Source organism: Tupaia chinensis, unplaced genomic scaffold, assembly GCF_000334495.1.
Source record: "Tupaia chinensis unplaced genomic scaffold, TupChi_1.0 Scaffold000406_1, whole genome shotgun sequence".
Classification (NCBI taxonomy): Eukaryota; Metazoa; Chordata; class Mammalia; order Scandentia; family Tupaiidae; genus Tupaia; species Tupaia belangeri.
In genome coordinates, this window is record NW_006159908.1 from 1,807,037 (window position 1) to 1,829,676 (window position 22,640).

Sequence of the window (22,640 nt, forward strand, 5' to 3'; positions counted from 1 at the left end):
GTGGTAGTTCTATTTGTAGACTTTTGAGGAAACTCCAAATTGTTCTCCACAGTGGTTGGACTAATTTACATTCCCACCAGCAGTGTAAGAGAGTTCCCCTTTCACCACACCCCCTCCAACACTTATCATTTTTTGCTTTTTTTTTTTTAAATCTTAGTCATTCTGACTGGGGTTAGGTCGTATCTCATGGTTGTTTTGATCTGCATTTCCCTTACGATGAGGAATGTTGAGCATTTTTTCATATGCCTTTTGGCTATTCTTATGTCATCTTTAGTGAGTGTTTTTTTCAACTCCTTCTTCCATTTTTTAATAGGGTTGATCATCTTTTTTCTTGACTTCCTAAATGTAAGCACTTTAAGCAAGAAGTAAGTCACAGATATCAGCATCTTATCTGTTTCTTACAAGGGAAAAGTATCAATTAGTAAGTAATAAAATGTAATCCAAAATTGGCAAATGAAATAATTGCCTATTTTCATATGTAAGAAAATGTATTTTTAAGAAAACTGAATGTGAAAGACAAAAATGGTGCATGGTCTAAATAGCTAAATGTGATAGACAGGTAGAGACAAAATATCCTTTCTCTTGAAAATAAATATGGGTGGAAAAGCTGTTAAACAGAATGTGTTGAGCAATCTGAACTTTTATGTACCTACCACAAGTCTCACATTCTATGTTTGGTCTTCTTTTCCCTCAAGTGAATAAAACTAATTATAAGCGTGTAGTGTGCAGCATAAAGATAAAGTATGGTTATAATAGCAATATTTCATTACTCATGGTGTCAAGGAACTGAAGGAAATAAATGAACCCAAGTAATGTCAAGTGACTTTCCTGTTCTTTGAGGAAAAAATAACAACTTACATCGAGGTAATAAAAATGAATCAATCATGTTGTGAATTGGAACAAACAGACAAGCTGACTCTCTCTTTCATTAAAATATCAGTACTGCACATGGATGAAGTGATGCTATATTAGTACTAGAAGCTTTATTATATATCACGCAGACCACTAAGAGACTCATAACTGTCTAACCATGTTTTCACAGAATAAATTACTTCATGCTTCTGTTTTCCAGTTAACTGAGTCACCAGCAGTGGCACATGGGGACTGATTCACTTCAGTTTTAAGCCTTGATAGTATCCAGGCCTGCCCATTGCTCAACACATCTGGCCTCACCAGCCACAGCTGTCGTAATAGTTAGAGTGTTCAGGTGTAGAGAGGGAAGGATTGGAGAGAATATGCTGCTCCCTGGCTTTTCTAGTTGGCACTCTTTGAACTCTTTGTCCTTTATAGATACTCTTCCCCATAGTGCATGAGCTACTTGAGGAAAGAATGATTCTGGACAAAGTCAGACAGATCCATGACTAGGTTGCAGCCTAAAGTCTGTATGATGTATGTGTGTGTTCATAATATATATATGTGTGTGTGTGTGTGTCTGTGTGTATACACACAGACACACACACACACACATATATATATTATGAACACACACATACATATATATGTATTTTTTAGCAGGCATAGAATTTCAATTTTTAAATAATTTTATATTCCATCTGTAAAAGTTGTAAATGACATTAGCATTGAGTGAGAATCTTTAGTGATGTTTATATAGTACATGAAATTTCTTTCTAAAAGAGATGACTTAATCTTAGCATATTTTTTAAAAATAGATTTATGTTATAGGCACAAAACTGGAATTTGACAATGGAGATTCTCTGCCTCATTTTTTTTTTAAAATAGACTTTCAAAGCCAAAGGCTTGTAAAGCTTCATCGAAGTAGGAAAAGAGAATATCAGGCAAGAGGGCAAGTTGAGAATGAGAGAATGAGGGTATCTGGGTTTTAACCGTGTCTGTATTATAGTCACTGTGTTTATTTGTCTTACATGTCAGAATTGAAGTGAAGAACCAGTTTAGTTATCTAAATTAAAAAAAAGAAACGAACTGCTGATTTCATCTGAGCAACTCATTTTACACATAAGGAAAGAGAGGTATAAAGAGATTAAGTGGCCAGCCATCTGTCACCTAGCAAGGGAGTGGCAAATCAATCTTTGGTTTCTGCTCTTGTCTCGTAATCTTGGTTACACCAGACTAGAAACCTATCATTTTTTTTCAATGTTTGTGTTACTTTTTAATTTTATTTTACATCTTTTCAAATTTAGATATTATTCCTGATTTGGAAATAAACATTGTACATTATGTTGGGGGAGTTCATTATGGTTTTACTGATTCCTTAATATAGCTTGCTGATAAAGAGTTGGGGGTGACCTATGAAGTAGGCACTCCATAAAATATTATTTAATAAGCTACCCTGAATATGATTATTAATGTATGACATAACAGAACATCAGAAGGATACTCTGTTTAGCAAGTACTGAGATTTCTTAAAAGATTATCTATCAAGGGACCAGCAGTTAGCGTAATGGCTATGTCACTGGACTCCCATGTAGTTGACCATGATTCGAGTCCTGGACCCGGTGGCTTAAACACACACCGGGCGTGTATGCGTGCTTGCCCAAGATCCCGAGAGGAGAATGGAGGAGAAGGGATTGTGGTGTGACTATCCCCCCTGGGGGGTGATTTCTTGTTTTTTGTCTCTCTGTCTCTCTCTGTTTTTCTGGCGAGCGCACGCGCCCTATAGCAAAAATCCTCTCAAAAAAAAAAGAAGATTATCTATCAAGAAAAGTGTAAGCTGTTTTATAACTATGCTTTAGAAAAGAAATTCTACTTCATAGTTTTTGTTTTTTATTATCGGCCTTAAATAACTTGTTTCTTTGCATTATGACAGTCATAGCCAAATCCATAGGGGTAGCATACTGTATGATTTCAAAAGGCAGAGAAAGCTATTCTTATTCCATTCACAGTCTGTGAGGGGACTAGCCAACAACACGGCAGTAAGACAACACATTGCGATGCTGGACCCAGATAAAAAGGTCTTATTTTTCTTATCATTATTTTCTTAGCTCTGTAGGCAACATTTCTTAGTTACTGCATGGTTCTTCAAGGGACAATAAATACTAACAAAGCATAAGAGTGGCACTTCTGATTGTGACAAAACTTGGAAACACCTGAGATGATAACAAATATAATTTTATTATTGTACTTACATTGACAGAAATGGTCTGTGTGTACTTCTTTTTGCCTATAGCCTCCATTCTGTTGGTATGAATGTCTCCCTTGGCCATGGACATTTTGAATTAGAGTATCTGTTTATAAGCTACAAAACATATTCTGACTGTATCAATGATAGGCCAACCCTTTTTTTTTTTTTTTAATGCCATCACAGGGGCGAGTCAGTGGTGCAATAGTAAAATACAATGCTCTGTCAGACTGTTTCACATGGGAAGGTTCTGGGTTCACATCTGAGAACTTCCTTAAGTACACTAGAAATTATGCCTGTCTATAATCCAAGGCTTGGGGTCAGGTGTGCATCAAGACATACTTGGAAGTTCTCTCTCTCTCTCTTTCCTTCTCTCTCTCTCTCTCATGGAATAAATAAATTACCTTAAAATATCCTTCATAGGGGACTATTTAAAAATATAAATTTTTATATTTATATAATAAAATATAAAACCAGCACATGGCATAACGATTACATTGCTAGACTCACGTGTAGTCAACTATGGTTTGTGTCCCGGACCTGGAGTCTTAAAAGTCATACTGGGATCATGTACATTCATGTCTTAGATCCCAGGAGGAGATTGGAGGAGAAGGGATTGTGGCATGGCCATCCCTCATAGGTTGAAGGGTGATTTCCCGCTTTCTGTCTCTCTAACTTTCTGGTGAGTGCATATGCCGTATAGCAAAATTCTCTATGAAAAAAGACATTACAACCAAAATAATTAAAATAAATGTGTTTTCAGATATTAGTCATAAATAAATTGTTAGTAATTTTACTAAAAGATGATCTATGCACACCATAAATTGTTTTCTTCCAATCTTTTCTTATTAACTATGGCATAAAAAGATAGCAAAACTAAGAATGAAATATGCATTAGTACAAATTAATTTGAATGGAATTGCCATGAATCAACTGCACATGACAAAATAGACAATATTTTGATTTAGTATGTTAAAAAAATAAAAGCAAAAACTAAAACCTTTGAGACTACTTAGTAAGAAAGCAACACCTCTCATTGAAAGAATACATCCTCAGCCACAACCCAAAAAAGTGAGCCACCACTGCAGGCAAAGCAGGGGTTCCCACAATAGCTCCTTGGCAGAATCCATCTTTGTGGGATTTCTTATTTGTTTGGTTTCTTTCAGAGATTTTTTACTATAAGGCACAAGTGTTTTCTGGAGAGACAGAGAGAGAAAGTGAGATGTAATCACCACACACACAAGAGTTTGGCCATGCCATAGTCCCTTCTCCATTCTCCTCTTGGGATTTTGGGCACACACACACACACACACACACACACACACACACACACCTGGCATGAGTTTTGAGCCACCAGGTTTGGGACTTGAGTTGCAATCAGTCATGTTGGAGTCCAGCACCTTAACCTCTAACCACCTGTTGCCCCTTCATCGTGTTGGGGAAGAAAAAAAAAAAAATAGAACCTTAACTCAAGAATTACTTGGGAGCCAGCAAAATAGCCTTATTACCTTCTATCAAAATAGTCTTATTACCATGCCAGTACCTGATTAAAAACCAAATGTTCAATTCTCTGTAGCAAGAAAGGTGCTCAAGGCAGTGTCCTTCCACCTTTGGGAATGAGAGATTTTATAGTTTAAAAAACATTTTTTTGAGAGGTTTTTGCTATAGGGCGCATGCTCTTGCCAGAAAGACAGAGAGACAGAAAGTGAGGAACCCCTCCCCCTGCCCACCAGTGGGGATGGCTACACTGCAATCCCTTCTCTTCCATTCTCCTCTTGGGATCTTGCGGACGCACACACACCCAGCATGAGTTTAAGCCACCGGGTCTGGGACTCAAACCATGGTCAACTACATGAAGTCCAGTGACATAGCCATTATGCCATCTGCTGGTCCCAATAGTTTAAATATTTTAAAGGTCTCCATTCACATATATCTACTTCTGGTTGATCCAAAATGGGATACACATTTTCTCCAGTGCAAATGCAGACAATCTAAGGAGATAAAATACTACTAGTCTTGGGCTTCTTTTTAAAAAGACGATTTTATTTAAAAACAAAAACAAAAACAAAATACATACACACAAGAGAACAACACACATACATGCTTGAACATTTTATAATAATTTGCCCTAATTCTGTAAGGGAAACATATTTTTTGAATTTTAGAAAACTAATGTGCCTTGGCCATGGGCCAGGCTTCAAGAATTTTGTGAAATGATTAAAATATATCTAGGTGTTTTCTTCCACACAAATACACATACATGCCCCATCCACACACATATTCATATACACAAAGGAAAAAGAAAATTAACATCCTTTATGCTATAAATTTTCCTCAAATTCTTCACATCTATAGTCTAATCTAAAAGTCATTAGAATGAAGAGGAAAGGAAAGTACATTTCTTTAAAATTGCCAGTGCTGGATGAGCTGATGGCATGGTGGTAAGATCGCGTGGACTGCCATATGACCAACTGCAGTTTGAATTCCGAACTTGGTGGCTTGAAAAGAATACTGGGTTCCTGTGCGTGAGTGCCCAAAATCCCTAAAGGCAAAAGAGGAGAAGGGATTACAGAGTGGCCATCCCTCCAAGGGATGAGTTCTCGCTTTCCTCCCCTCTGTTTCTCTCTTCTCTGCTGAGCACATATGCTCTATGGCAAAAACCTAAAAAACAAAACAAAACAAAAACCTAAACTCATGTTCTTAATCATGTGTATAAGACAAAAAATGAGCTCAATATTCATAAAGATGCAAATTTTTTAACAGATATGATGATGATGTTAGAGCGTATCTTAGTATTAATTTTCTGATAATACGTTTTTATTATTTACCCATACCTTTTTGTTTTAACAGATAGCTTACAAACGATTAGAAGAATTGATTCCTTCTGAGACTCATCAGATCATTTCCTGCAAAATCTATTTCTTGTTGTTTATTCGTGAAAAAGGTATAGTAAAAAAAAAGATATTTGCTACCATACTTAGTATTTATACTGAGAAAACATAAGTCTACCCACATTCCGTTTGCAGGAGAACTCCAGGCAGGGTGTGGATGGTTGGTTTGGGTTGAGAAGCTAGATAGCGGGTGTGGATGCAACTGAGTGTGCGAGGGTGAGGGAAGATGAGGGTGCGAGAACAAGCCTGGTGTTCCTTAGATAAGGTTTCAATATGTTAATCATCCACAGAAATAAAATTAAGGCAAAGAAAATTTTAAACATCCTATATGGTACTTTTATTTGAGGAACACAAAAGCAGAAAGGATCTAGAAAAAGTGTGGTAAGATAAAAAGAAAAGCATTTTTTTTTTTAACTGGCAAAATTATCTGCTTCTGCTGCATGTTTTCTCTGTACTTTGATCTTCTTATACTGATATTTAAGCTTCTGTTTTATGATCTCTTTCTAATGATAGAACCTGAGTTCGTTAAACCTTCTTAATCATACCTGGGACTTGGAAACAAACCGGTGCTGACCCTTGATTTGTCTCCTGAGCGAGAGGAATGGGCTGCAGTCGAAACTGTGGGCTCATCTCCGGGGCTGTCATTGGTGCAGTCCTGGCTGTGTTCGGAGGTATTCTAATGCCCGTGGGAGACATGATTATTGAGAAGACAATTCAAAAGGTACCAATAATCCAAAGCATATTCATTGTCCTGCTGTTTTGCTTTCTCTTCTGTCTCCTTTTTGCTCCTATTTCATGGTAATGTTATGTTCCTGGCATGTGGGTGATTAAGGACTACCACAATTCTACTTGTTAGAGAAGTGATCAGGTGTGAATGTCACAAGGAGAATGTATATTTTACAAGACTACATTATTATCATAAATATATTTATCAAATTCTGATGAATGCTATTTATAGGTATGCAGGTTAATAAAAACAATTGTTTTTAATTATGACTATATATTCACATGCTTTTGAATAAGAAATATATTTTGTGAAGAGAGATGTAAAAGTAGTTATATTTAGTTTAATACTGAGAAAAGTAAAATCATATACATAGATGGATATATATTTTCAACTTTGTGTTTAATATTGAGGCAAAAATGTCTGGTAAACTGGTGGGCTTTTTTTCTTGTTTGATAAACTGCTCCTTTTCATAATAATATGATCATCTGTAACTGGCGATGATTAATTAGTTGTAAACACCAGTGCACTCAAAAACAAAACATTTAAGGGACACAAAAAGGGAACATGATCTGTTGATGATAATGTGTACGGTGATGTCTTTAGCTGGCTTAATATATAGCATATTTATGCTGGGAAAATTCATTTTGTTGCTGTAATGATAGCTACTGATTGAATGTATAAAACCATTTTTTAAAATAGTGTGATTGTCGGGAACCAGCAGTTAGCATAATGGCTATGTCGCTGGACTCCCACGTAGTCAACTGCGGTTCGCATCCTGGAACCGGTGGCTTAAAACTCATGCTGGGCGTGTGTGCATGTGTGCCCAAGATCCCGAGAGGAGAATGGAGGAGAAGGGATTGCGGCGTGACCATCCCCCCTGGGGAGTGATTTCTCGCTTTCTGTCTCTATGTCTCTCTCTGTCTGTCTGGCGAGCACATGTGCCCTATAGCGAAAAAAAAAATAGTATAATTGTCTTTTAAGTAGTTCCTATTTTTGAAGCTTTATATTTGACTATCAGAAAATGCTTCCAGAAATATGTAGGAAATATGTCAGTACATATAAATACATTGTTCAGAGTTGTAACTAAAATTTGAGTGATTCAATAGACAGGCTTTGCACGAAAATTAGGACTCATCTCCCATCATAGTTCATTCTCACTCACTAAAAGGAAAATCAGAATAAAGAGGAGCAGATCTTCTGAAATCCTAAATCATAGATGGTAAATTCATACAGTGTCAGAAGTTTGGAGAGAGGAGTAAAAAATGGAAGCTGCCAAAACAAAGATGTAATGAAGAACAGAGACCATTGTGAACTTGAGAGGGTGTATCCTGCCCAAAGGCATACATCTTCACTTTTTAAAACATAACGCTAGCCAAATAAAACATATCTGAGTGCTGGGTTCAGCTTCCAGTTTGGTTAAGCTGCCAATGATCTAGACAGCTAGTAGGAACCATTCATAATGGGGAACAACAAAAATTGAATCAGAATATTAGCCTACAAATGCATGCTAAAATTTCTGTCACAAGAATATTCTCTCTCTCATCCATTCTTACACGGTTGATATAGTGCTCTTGCTAGGAATGAAAACAAATACCATTTTATTTCACCGAAGCACTGACACATTAATATAAAGAATTAATTTCAAATCTAAATACTCATGACAAGAAGTTACTACTTCCTGGGTTTTTTTTGTCCTTTTTTAGACAAAAATGGTAAATCATTTTAAGTTAAAAGAAGTCTTCTTACTATGGGCCAGCTGGTGGCATGGTGGTTAAAGTGCTGGACTCCCACATGGCTGACCAAGGTCTGAATTCTGGACCTGGCAGCTTGCTTTCTCACTTTCCCTCTCTCTTTCTCTGTCTCTCTCTCTCTGTTCTAATTTAAAAAAAAAAAAAGACAATGAATAAAATTAGATACAATAATTATTGAAAAAAAAAGAAATCCTACTACTAGAGCTATACTATATTGCTATAATTCTAATATGGTTATAGCTGCTGCCTTACTATAAAAGATAGGGTATTTTGTTTTTAATTTAAACATTTTTTTTGGAGAGGTTTTTTCTATAGGGCACATGAGCTCACCAGAAAGACAGAGAGAGACAGAGAGATAGAAAGCGAGAAATCGCCCCCAGGGGGGATGGCCACATAGCAATCCAATCCCTTCTCCTTAATTTTCCTTTCGGGATCTTGGGCACACATGCACATACTCCCGATATGAGTTTAAGCTGCCGGGTCTGGGACTCGAACCACGGTCGACTTCATGGGAGTCCAGTGACATAGCCATTACACCAACTGCTGGTCCCGAAGATAGAATATTTTAAAAGTAAACATTTCTATATTTGTGGGCCATGTTGGCTCAATATTAATATAGTCATCCAATTTCTGCTATTGCTAACATACTACAGAGTTTCAGTTTCACAAGCTTAAACAAGCAAAAAATATTATAAATTGAATGTTATCTTTGCCTTAGCATTCCCTGTTTTCTCGATTTAGGTTAAGAGAGAAAGATGCATAATGGCAAGGTGGGACTTGTCTATCAGTGTGAGATGGAATTGCCATTGCTCCAACACCCTTCCTGCTCTATAAACTGTGTATTGCCCTGGATCTTCTACAGAGGGGAGAGGATCAGTGTCCATGTTAATACACAGATCATGAATAATCTTTTGGGAAAGTCTTCCAAATAGAAAAGTCACAATACTCTCTAGTGTTTAGTATTTTAAAAAATTTTTGAAATGTTTATATGATATGTAATTGAGGATCAATAGCTGTATTAATCACATAAGTTTTCTTCATGTAACAAAATTACTATAAATGAACATTCTCTTGGAGGGCATCTGTGGTGCTGAAATCTGTTTGAAGTTAAGTTTTTATTTTTTTATTTATTTTCCAAAAAGAAATATTCAATTTTATGTATTAATGTTATTATTAGTTTGTAATTTGCACACACTCACTCACCAGAAAGAGAGAGAGAGGAAGAGAGAGAGAGAGAGAGAAGGTGAGAAAGCAAGCTACCAGGTCTGGGACTCAAACTGTGCTCATTGTGAGAGTCCAGTGCCTTAACCACCATGCTACCTAATGGCTTCTTACCTAATTTTTAAAATATTACCTTTAAGCTCATAATAGGAGAAATAAGAGTTTTGAGGCATCAGACTGTGTTTTTGTATAATAGCTAAGAGAGAGTAAAATCTTTTTATATGAACAAGTGTAAGACATAACCGGGAAAAAGTATATTGTTAAAAAAAAAAAAAATAGAGACCCAGGACCAGCAGTTGGTGTACTGGCTATGTCGTTGGACTCCCTGGGACTGCATTTTAAGGCCTGGACCCAGTGGCTTAAACTCACGCCAGGTGCGTGGGTATGTGTACCCAAGATCCTGAGAGGAGAATGGAGGAGAAGATATTGTGGCGTGGCCATCCCCCCTGGGGGGTGATTTCTTGCTTTCTCTCTCTCTGTCTTTCTATTGAGTGCACACACCCTATAGCAAAAACCTCTCAAAAAAAATTAAAAAAGAGAGACTGATGATACTCCAGAATTAAAGGTTATTAGATATGAAAAATAAATGCTAGTTAGAAAGAGAAGTCTCTCAGAGTATTAAAAAGAACTTCAAGAATAATGTAGAAATTGAGTTAGATTTTGAAGAATATAGAATTTTAGAAGTGGAAAAAGACTGTAGTGAAGATATCAAAGGATTAGATAACAGTGAAGAAAAAGAAGTAGAAATGCAAATAGAGTGAAGAGGGAATGAAGAAGGTAAGGAATGTATCAAGAACAGTGCATTAGCAAGACAGACGATTAGACAAACAGCATGGGGTTAGATTTGGAAAGCTTTGAACATCAGGCAGAATGTTTAAGTGAAATGTGATATGCAACAGTAATTGGTGTACGTGTTTAAGTGTAAGACATATAGCTTGCATTTAAAGACTGATAATATCTAATGACTGGCATTTATTTAGTGCTTATTATGAGCTTCCTATATGTTCATTTACTTAATTCTCATAAATATCTATGAGGAGGTACTATTATTTTATCCACTTTTTGGCATAAGACCTTAAATTAACTTGCCAACTCATCTAGCCCATATGAAGGATGTCCATTTCCAAACATCGGTAATTTGAAGGTAGACTAGATGATACCTTCCTTGGACAGTGTGCTTCTAAAGTAGAGAAAATTGAAAACTGGTCATTAGAGAGGATTAGAAGGTGAGAAGACCAAGGACAGGAAACCAAGAAAAATTATGTAGGAAATGATCGCTTTCTAGTAGAATTAAGATTCCCTTTTAAAAGATATTTGCACAATTTTAGCATTGTACGTTACTTTGGCCTAGGGTGGTGGAGTTTATAGGTATGAACTGATGGATAATGGGCTGAAATGGAGATTAGAGGGACTAAATTAGGATAGGGAGTTATAAAAATAACAAACTGCCAGATGTCCAGTTGAGTTAGTGTATAAATATACATCTTAGGAAGTGAAACTGTAAGTGGTTTGTTAAAAACATCAGTCCATATTTCAAAGGTCAGAACTCAGATTTGTCATTGCTATAGAGATTACAGATAAAACTGAACAGTAGATATCCTTTCTAGTAAGTTTGAATATAGGGAGAAAAGATTAGAAGGATTACTTTAGAATTTGTGCATAGTTCAAAGGCAAGAAGAAACAAACAGAAATGATTGTAATAAAGAAATAATAAGTATATAATTTCTTGGAAATTAGCGGACAGTCAGAACTCAAGGAAAGAGAGAAATAAAATGTTCTTTGGATGATAGAAATTGAGGCAATAATTAGTAGATCTTGGTCACCAATGAAAATATGGTCAGTAATGATTTTGAAATATAATTTAAGTAATGCAGTGCAATAAAGGGGGGTGGTGAAATAAAGAAATAGAGGGCTTTTCCTTGTTTTTGAAATGAAGGTTGTTGTTTATTTGAGTAAAACAAGGATGAAAGGGAGCATTATGGATCCAGATTCAAGAAGGAGGAAGTACAAAACTGAAATTTGAGGGAAACATGAGTTCCAAAAACCTGTTAAGTGAGAGTTTACTTTGTATGCCCCTAATATCCACAGACCCAGACTCATCAATCAAAAACCAACAATGGTCAAGGTCTATGATTCATTTAAGGCTAAGCCTGAGATTGCTCTCAGATTTCCATGTAATCATGCTGACTTTTTCTTTCTTTGCATAAGACTTTTATTTTCTTTAGTTTAAAAGCTATGTTTAAAATGATATTGGCGTATATGTTTGGTATGTAATAGGAGTCATGACTCTGAATTGTATGTAAACCTAGAGAGAGTCCCTGACATAGGACTATTTAGGATAATGTTGTTATTTTACAAACATATAAGGGTTTTGGTATTGGTAAATTATTGTTTACCCTTAAAATGTATTGCATATTTATTTCTTTATTTATTTGAATAATAGCCTATTGAGAAAACTGTTACTTGTGTACAAGTGTCATTTTGAAAAAAATCTAATTATTGAAAAAGATTTTTTTAATAATCTTATATATATATATTTTAACTTATAAAGGATAGAGTTAGAGCTTTTTGATACCTTCTAGTTCTAAAAAGGTGACATCTTGGAACTATCATTTGAAATGAGTTAAATAGTCCAGAGAAAACATTTATTAGCATTATCTATTTCACTTTTTTTTTTTTGAGAGATTTTCACTGTAGGGCGCGTGCGCTCGCCAGACAGACAGAGAGAGACAGAGAGACAGAAAGCGAGAAATCACCCCCCAGTGGGGATGGTCATGCTGCAATCCCTTCTCCTCCATTCTCCTCTTGGGATCTTGGGCACGCACGCACACGTGCCCGGTGTGAGTTTTAAGCCACCGGGTCCGAGACTCGAACCGCGATCGACTACGTGGGAGTCCAGTGACATAGCCATTACGCTAACTGCTGGTTCCCTATTTCACTTATTTTTATTATTTTTTTTTAATTTGCTACAGGGCATGTACTCTTACCAGAGAGAGATGGAGAGAGCGAGAGAGAAAGTGAGAAAGCAAGCCACCAGGTCCGGACTTGAACTGTTGTATGACATGTGGGAGTCCTGCGCCTAAGCCACCATGTCTCTTGCTGGATCCAATAGTTCAGAAATCTCGAGTACATTTTATCTTTATTTCTAACGGGTGTTTTCTGAAGCTTTGTACTTTTTTGTGGATTATAGTTGGAAACTTTCTTACAGTATTTTTTACTTTGAGTCCTAATAGATTTGTGTGGAGCCCAGCAGGTTTATGCAGTCGTTTTAGTTAGACAAAAAGTCAGCAACAGGAGCTGCTATGAATGTAGAAATTGACAAAACACTTGAGAAAAACTCAAAATTCTGCCACCATTTGCAAAAGATAATTTATCACTTGACATTGTTAATAAAGGTTGACAAAATGTTTAGTGAATATAACATAATTTTACATCAATTTAAAATTTTTCTATATTAGCTACAAAACATAAAAAGAGAATTAAAAGTTTACTTTTTCCAATTAAAAGACTAATGCTTGGGCCAGCAGATGCTGTAGAGATTAGAGCAGCTGGATCCTATGTGGCCAGTTGTGCAGTTAGAGTCCTTGACCCAAAGGCCTGAAAATCATACCGGGGCATATGTATGCATGCCCACATAAAAGGAGAATGGAGAAGAAGGGATTTTAGCATGGCCATCCCTCTGGGGGTTATTTCTCATTCCCTTCCCCCACCCAACCTCTCTCTCCAGCTAGTGCACATGACCTATACCAAAAACTAAAAAAGAAAAAAAGAAAAAAAAAGGAGTAATGCTTAACTATACCATCATTTTCCTCATTCTTGAAAAAAATTATCCCTTACTAGCTTGCATTGTAATAAATGCTTTTAGGTAAAATAATAAATATCTATTAATATGATTCAATAAATGACTTTTTAATCAATAGTCTACATTTTAATAACATACTTACTTTATGTTTATATTACTTTCATTAGATGTACTTATAGTATTTCCAGATAAAATAATTTGTCCTTTTCATAGTATCTAAAAAGCTCAATAAAGAAATATCCTAAGTATTAAGTATTAACAATGGCAAAATTTGTTTTATATTTAATGACATAAGATGAAAACAAATAAATATTCCAAAATATTTCAAGCTAAAATGGCGGCATGGAACCAGCTGACTGTATGGTAGTTAAGGTGACTGAATCCCACATGGGTGACTGTGCAGTTAGAGTCCTAGACCTAACAGTTTAAAAAACATGCTGGGGGGAACAGCAGATGTGGACTCCCTCCCACATAGTCGACCATGGTTTGAATCCCGAACCCAGCAGCTTAAAACTCATGCCAGGCACGTGTGCATGCATGCCCAAAATCTGGAGAGGAGAATGGAGGAGATGGGAGTGCAGCATGGCCCTCCCTGCTAGGGGATGATTTCTCATTTTCTGTCACTGGCCAGCCAATGCACCTTAGAGCAAAATATCTCTAAAATAATAATAATAATAATAATTTTAAAAATCCAGGTAAAAAAATGCAGGGTGAATGTGCATACATGTCCCAAATCCCCAAAGGACAAAGTGGAGGAGGAGCAATTGTGGCACGGCCATCCTCTATGGGGGATACTTTCTGAATATCCTTATCTCACTCTCTGTCTCTCTTCAGAGAGCAAACGTGCTCTCTAGCAAACTAAAAAAAAAAAAGAATCATGAAAATGAATTAAACAGTGCATATATCTGCATATAACTGCAATAAGAAACAGCACTTAAACATAATGTTTCAAGAAATAGCAGATAAGCATATATAATTTTCTTTCTCCATGCAATTTAATATCAAAGTCATTTATGTTTCATGTCAAATAAAAAAAATCCCCCATTAGGTTTTTATATAAATTATTAGAGGCTAATCTTGGAGTCTCAGAAATATTTTAAAGCATACTACTCCAGTATGTGTGCCCGAATTTTTTCCTGGTTTTTAACCGATGACAATAAACTGATACTGAAGCCATTTTATGACTGGAGAATCCACACAACTTTCACTAAGATCCTGATTCTTTTGTTTCTCAGTGTGCACAGACACAATGCATAACCATATGAGAATTTATGTACATGGGGACACTGTTCTGTTTCAGACCAGTTAACAAGCACATTGTAGTAGTGGGTGTGGACGGGGATGCTATTCCTGATATACTTCTGCCTTTGAAGTTTTACTGGAGAGACAGTAAATGTAAAATTATTAAATAGCAGGAAAAGAAGTGCTGCAGGGTATTACATGGAGTCATTGGCACAGGACTGACGTAGATAGCAGATACAATGAGCTAAGCGTTTAAAGCACTATGGGGGGCAAATGATAGAGTTCTAAAGGGTGGACATGATTTGCCTGATACCAATAGCTAACATTGAAGTCTGCTGTATGCTAATATTATTCAAAGTGCTTACATTCCTTAGTCCTCATAACCACCTACGAAAGTACATATTTAATTAAACCATATGAAATGAAACATGAAAATGCTGGTATTCAACTTTTTTATTTTAAAAAATACTAAGTTCATGTAGTTTGGCTTAATAGTATGATTATTCTCATTTTACAGATGAGGAAACTGAGGTGCAAAAAAGTTAAATAACCACCTTAAGGTTTCTTTTTTTTTTTTTTGGAGAGGTTTTTGCTACAGGGCGCATGTGCTCACCAGACAGACAGAGAGAGATGGAGAGTCAGAGAGACAGAAAGCAGGAAATCACCCCCCAGGAGGGATGGCCACACCGCAATCCCTTCTCCTCCATTCTCATCTCGGGATCTTGGGCACGCACACACACGCACCTGGCATGAGTTTCAAGCCACCGGGTCTGGGACGTGACCCGCAGTCGACAACATGGGAGTTCAGCAACATCGCCATTACGCTAACTGCTGGTCCCATCACCTTAAGTTTTTTGTGAACCTATTGGTTCTATGCTTTGAGAGAAGGAGCCTCTTTACTTTGTCGGAGTGGGGATAGGATAAGGGAATCTGACTCCTAGATTTACATCTGCTGTATGTGATCCTCTTAGTATAAAGTCCTTGAGAAATGAAACAACATGAGTTACTACTATTTGAATTCTACCAACTCCATGCATAGGAACGTATTAAGGGCATTTTGATAATTATGCTAAACTGTCAGTCACACAGATGAGTACTGTTTTCATGCAACAGCAATAATCAAGTGCGTATGTAACCATATAGAAGATATTACTGTCCCAAACATCTATTTTTTAAATTGATATTGCAGAATAGAAGTTTCAAGGTTAATGACTTACATCCCAACTGGGAACCAGGCTATGTGAGAGTCAGCAGATGGAATTCAGTTGGGTTACACAGGTTGCATCAGGATCAAATACTGATGTACACATTAGCTAAGAGAGGTTCCTAAAATATATTTCTTTTTCTGTGTGCATACCATCAGCTTTATACTTCACATTTACTTAAAGATTTGCAATATATGCTAGCTATTTCAATCCAATTTGAAATCAACCCCTTTTAAATTCACAAAGGATATAATATCTTTTGCTCCTTTGAAAAGCAAAGGAGCTTGTGATATATTTATCTATGGAGTTGAGGAGTGGCTATTGGCTATCCAATTTTGTAATACATATAGTAGTGTTGGTATCAGAAGATTTTTTTTTTTCTGTCATAGGGCAAGTGTACTCACTAGAGGGAGTAAGAGAGAGACAGTGAGAGGAAAGTGAGAAATCGCCCCACTCCACCAAGGGTAATGGCCAGGTCACAATCCCTTCTCCTTCATTTCCCTCAAAGGGATTTGGGCACACATGTAACATACCCTGCGTGATTTTCAAGCTACCAGGTCTAGGATTCCAAACACCGTCAGTCATGTGGAAGTCCAGCATCTTAACAACCATGGCACTTACTGTCCCCAAGAATTGTATTCTTATTTTGACTACTTCAATATGTTTATCTTTGTCTCTGAAAAAATCATGGAAACTACACAAGAGCGAAGTAAAAAGACCTGATTTCTCCATTATCTGTTACTAAGCTGGCCTATAACATTGAATCAGGCATCTTTTTCCCTAGGGTCATTTTCTATCTTTGAAAAAATTGGATGGGGTTGGTTTAGGACCATCTAGTTCCTAATTCTAACAGCTGATAATTCAATGTGCTTATTTCAACTCTTTCAGAATCAATTTTTCCATGTTAAAGAACATTTCCAGCAACAAATAAGGCAAAATGATTTATGGCTTTATAGAAAATAGGTGTGTTACAATCATAATATTTTTGATATTTACATGCACATGTATGAGTTAGGGAGATGTTCTGTCCTGTCAAGCACATTTTGGCACAGTTCCTTTCAATTCTATATAAATATATAGTGTACTTTAAGAACTGAAGGGGACCAGCAGGTGGTGTAATAGTTACATCACTGGTCTCCCACATAGTCGACTGCAGTTTGAGTCCTGGACCTAGCAACTTGAAACACACCAAGGGCATGTGCATCCATGCCAAAGATCCCAAGGGGAGAATGGAGGAGAGGGATTACAGCATGGCCATCCCCGTGGATGGTGATTTCTCATTTTCTGTCTTTCTGTCGCTGTTTCTCCAGTGAGTGGATGTGCCCTATAGCAAAAATCTCTCTCTAGAAAAAGCAAAAAAGAACTTAAGAAGTATTCAGATGATAAAACACCATACTCTGCAAGACTGACCCATGTAGGAAAGTTTCAGATTTCTCTGGAGAACTACCTGAGTGTGCTGGGCATATGCATAGCCATAATCTAGGGGTGGCTGGCAATGGGTTGCTGTGTCATCTCTGTAAGAGGTGCTCTATCTCTATTTCTCTCACTCATGGAAGAAATAAACAGAAAAATTAAAAAAAAGGAACTGAAATAAAATATGTACCTTGAGAGAAACCTGATAAATTACAGATGTTGCATTAGGCCATAAGATTCTTACAGTGTGAGAATATGCGTGTGTTGTAAATATATTCTGTCTTCATTAAGTCTCTTGAGGGCCAACTGATGACATGGTGGTTAAAGTGGCTGTTATTTCACATGGCTGACTGTGTAGTTCAAGTCCCAGAACTGGTGGCTTGAAAAAAAAACAAAAAAAAAACAGGGTGCTACAGATGTTGCATTAGGCCATAAGATTCTTACAGTGTGAGAATATGCGTGTGTTGTAAATATATTCTGTCTTCATTAAGTCTCTTGAGGGCCAACTGATGACATGGTGGTTAAAGTGGCTGTTATTTCACATGGCTGACTGTGTAGTTCAAGTCCCAGAACTGGTGGCTTGAAAAAAAAACAAAAAAAAACCAGGGTGCCCATGTCTGTGTGTGTGTGTGTGTGTGTGTGTGTGTGTGTGCCCAAAATACCGGAAGAACAACAGGTGGCATGGTGATTAAGAAGTAAAAAGTTTTCCACAGAAAATTTGTTGTAAAAAGCAGTAGAGATTGGAACATCACTTTCAGAGTTCCCACATACCCCGTCTAAATGGATTGCAACAGCACAAAATTTTGTAATTGCCCTTTAACAGCATGCCCAGTTCTTTAAGAAATTCCCTTATTCTCTGCATTAAGCAATATGTAAACTATCTGGAAGATACAAAACTCAGTTTGGCATCTACTAAATGCAGAGAGTGACATTAAAGAAAAGAAGACAGAAATAATATGTGGTAAAGGGAGAGAGTAGGGGTCAGAGACCAGGATTTTTGTCATGACCCCATTACCATTTGCCTAGCTTTCCCCTGGGCCAGCCACCTGGTTTCTCAGTGCCTCTGCTGCTCTCGTACTAGCACAGGTGATAATGTCCCCTGTGCTTTCCAGATCCATTCTTCTAGGAAAGATGCTTCCAGGTGAAGGAAACAGATCAGATTGTTTCTATCTTCATGTGTCTCTAGAGGTTCGTTTTCTGTGAAATAGTTTTCTTCCTCTTCCTTTAACACAGTAAAGTAAGCTAGTGCTCTCTGACCCGGGCATTCTTCCCAAGGTCCCTAATTGGAAATACTGCCTATTACAATACCACCTTTGTTTGCACTAGTTACTATGGCTTTGTTGACTTCTTGCTCAGTGAGCAAAGCCCTGAAAGGAAACTGGGAATGCGTCTGTGGTAACTGCCTCATTTTAAAGAGAATGCAATAAACTTTGAAGGGTTCGGTGACTTTATATTTGGTCCCAAAGTTCGTAATGTGAGAAACCAAATTTCTAATACAGAGCTTTTTGTTTGTTTGTTTGTTTGTTTTTGGCTTTTGTCATAGGTATATATTTTCACTCTTCTATTTTGAGTACAGTGGGCATTGGTGATTTTTAATGGACTTCACATAGGAAAACTAGAATACTTCCTTATCTTGCTCTTTTCTTTAAAAAGTAGGAACCCAATTGTGATGAATTGGGCTCTTGTACTTTTTTGGAAGCATGTAATAATGAGGGGCTGTAAATATACTGGGAATAGGGAGGCCATATTGAGCAGGATTTTGAAGAGTAGAACTCAGATTTGTGGTTTTTTACACGAAATTATTTATTTTCTTAATAAACAGCATTATCCCTTGAAATATCTAGCTTGTGAAGAAAAGAAAAAAGCTTCTAAAATTATAGTACTAGATTTTTCTTTCACTTCTCTGTTTTGCCTCATCAGTCCAACTCCCTTAGAGGCAGAAGAGAAGTTGACGATCAAATTGGTAAGAACTTGTCTGGAACAACTTTAATGAAATTTGCTGAATGAGTTATGTTATAAACGGTTCCAATATTGCCATAGGGTCACTCTAAAGTTTGCCAATGATTTGTCTTAAAATCAAATCTATGTCTTCAGTATTACACACTGATTCTCTTTGTCCAAGACTAAGAGAGGTTGCTATGACACATTGAGAACATTTCTGTCTCAAGTCCAGATATTGCAGATGTTATGAACAAGATACCTGAGCTTGGACCTTCATCCTGGATTACTCAAGATTATTAAAAAACAAAAGCAATGTCTCTTGAGAAATCAAGTACCTGTATTTACCACAAAGAAATAACCCAAACTTTTCTTTGTCATAGGAAGCTGTCCTTGAGGAAGGTACCATTGCTTTTCAAAATTGGGTTAAAACAGGCACAGAAGTTTACAGACAGTTCTGGATCTTTGATGTACAAAATCCACAGGAAGTGATAGTCAACAGCAGCAACATAAAGGTTAAGCAAAGAGGTCCTTACACGTACAGGTAAGTGAATACCTACATTTTACATTGCAATTGGTCTGAAATATACTGATTATCTTCTTGCCAATAAGTTACCTCCAAATAGTTTCCCTTGTGTGGAATCCTAATCTAAGGACCTAATTATTATTTAATTTGAATAAATGAAAAGAAACACATATTAACCAAATATTTATTATGTCTAGAAAAGAAATATAAGGTTCTTGTTAGTTTAAGAGTGATTTTTGCTGTGGGCCACATGCACTTGCCAGAGAGACAGGAGAGACAGAAAGCAAGAAATCACCCTCCGGGAGGATGGCCACTCAGAAATTCCTTCTCCTCCATTCTTCTCTCAGGATTCTGGGCACTCATGCACATATGGCCAGTGCGAGTTTTAAGCTGCCAGGTCTAGGACTCAAACCATAATCAACCATATGGAGTCCAGTAATGTAACAGTTATACCATATTGCTGACCCCAAGAGATCTAAGTTTTATTATAAACTTACCAGCAACAAATAATTTCCCTATGTTTAATAAGTTATAGTGTTTTGAACCTGTGTCATATATTTTAAACAAGTCTGAAGTTTGCATGCTGAACAGGAAAAAATATCAGTATTAAATGCATGTATTGTTCCAGTGGTTCTCAGTATGTGGCCTCTATTCAGCAGCAGCATCAGGGAACTTGGTGTCCATGCAGACTCTCAGATTCCACCACAAACCAAGTAAATTACTGGAGCAGCATAGTAATGAGTTTTGCAAACCCTCTGGGTGATTATAATACATACTCAATTTTAAGAACCATGGTACTGGGACCAGCAGTTAGCATAATGGCTATGTCACTGGATTCCCATGTAGTTGACCGTGGTTCGAGTCCTGGACCCAGAGGCTTAAACTCACTCTGGTGTGTGTGAGTGCGTGCCCAAAAATCCCAAGAGAAGAATAGAGGAGAAGGGATTGCGGCGTGGCCATCTCCCCTGGGGGGTTGATTTCTCACTTTCTCTCTCTCTGTCTCTCTGTCTTTCTGGTGAGCACACGCGCTCTATAGCAAAAACCTCTCCAAAAGAAAAATAAATAAAGAACCACGGCATTAAACTCATTTCACATAACAACTGCCTGCTAAGGATTTATGTTCAAACTAATTTCCAAGTCAATTAGGTGTTAACATTTATCTAGCAGTTTTATTCTTATCATTTCCCTAGCACTGAGGCTAAATATGTTATACATTTACCATACATTCCCTTAATTCACTTCTGAAGAGAATATTAACCAAGGATTAGGATTATATGTATGATATCCATATAAAGGCATAACTAAGTCCTGCTCTATCATTTGTTATATAAATATATGATTTTTCTCTCAATGGTAATTATGAGTTCTATACCATGATGAGTTCTTAGCACAAAATGCTGTATTTGTAACGATTTCTTCTAACTCATAATTATAGTTTTAAAATCTGTTTTGGATACTGTATGATGATATAATCTTCCTTTCTCTCCAAAGAATTAAGATGTTTCTAGGTTGACAACTCATGTCCTAAATATAGTGAAATAACGGTAGTCATGGTGAGAATAAGACCTCCTGCCATAGCACCTGTTATCTGAGGGAACTTCAAACAGTTAGTGGAAAAATGAAATTGGAAAAAAGTGGAGTATATTTTGGCATCAAAAAATAAAAGTTGAAATGCATACATAGTTTTTTCATGATACATATTTTCTGTGAACTTTTTCAAAGTCTTTGTATAAACTGTAGAGGGCCTTGATATCTGTTTTAGTCATTGTGCCCAAATACCTTGTTTCTATGTACATGTCTGTGAATATTCAAAATTTTGTCAAAGATTTACTTTTCACTGTTGCAAGAAAAGTCTTAATTAAAAAATAAATTTTTAAAAATAATTATTCACTGAATTTTATTATTATTATTATTATTGTATATTATTATTATTATTGTAATTATTAGGTCATGTATGAGGGAGAGAGAAAGAGAGCAAGCTCCCAGGCCAAAGACTCAAGCCATGGTTGGCCATGGCGGAGTCCAGTGCCTTAACCACCATGCTACCTATTAGTCCTGGAAAAGAAATTATTTTATGGCCATCTTGTTCCTATGTTATTAGCAAAAAGCCTATATGAATGTCCTGTTCTAAAAGAACGTTATAACTATGATATATATCCGTGAAACTTCAGAATTCACACAAGACCTAGTGAAAGTTTAAGCATAACTATTTAAAAGTATTACCTGAATAGGGGTCATAGTGGCATGGTGGTTAGGGGTGCTAGAATCCCACATGGCTGGCCACAGTTCGAGTCCCAGACCTTGCTTTCTCACTTTTACTCTCTCTCACTCTGTCCTCTCTGATCAAATTAAGATAAATAAATAAATAAAGTTAAAAGTATTACCTGAATAAACTGAGTAAGTGTGAAAGAGAATAATTATTACAATTTCAGAACTTTTGTTTGCTTCTATGCTCTTTCTTTGGAGGAAATTTTTTTCACTTTTAAGAGTATTATTTGGAGACAGGAAAGTTTATTGGACCTAATTCTACTCTTGATAGAGAGCAGCTAATATGCATTGTATTCTTACAGTCTATAATCTATCTGCCTAAGGGACAGGAAGGGGCTGGGTTGGATGTACTCTACTTGATCTGCTTGGAGAAGCAGTGGAGGAAAGGCTAAAGATGTGGATTTACAGCTAAATTTCATGAACAGTAAACTCTTTAACAATTTTAAGGAGCTTCCTAGTCAACTAGAGATCTTGTCTCATGATGTCACCTTTGCTTGTCTGATGTTTTAAATAATAAGAAAACAACTGGTTATCTTTTTTTTTTTTTTTTTTTTTTGCG

General features: G+C 36.6%; 1 protein-coding gene across 1 annotated transcript in view; it reads left to right on the forward strand.

Annotated features, from left to right (window-relative positions):
- The window catches only part of CD36 (CD36 molecule (CD36 blood group)), a 69,455-nt gene that overhangs the window by 5,699 nt on the left and 41,116 nt on the right, over positions 1 to 22,640 (forward strand). The window contains exons 2-4 of the mRNA XM_027774139.1: positions 5,948 to 6,041; positions 6,502 to 6,709; positions 19,671 to 19,831. Of these exons, the coding sequence (XP_027629940.1) occupies positions 6,590 to 6,709; positions 19,671 to 19,831 (281 nt within the window). The 5' untranslated portion in view covers positions 5,948 to 6,041; positions 6,502 to 6,589. The remainder of the gene's footprint in view (positions 1 to 5,947; positions 6,042 to 6,501; positions 6,710 to 19,670; positions 19,832 to 22,640) is intronic.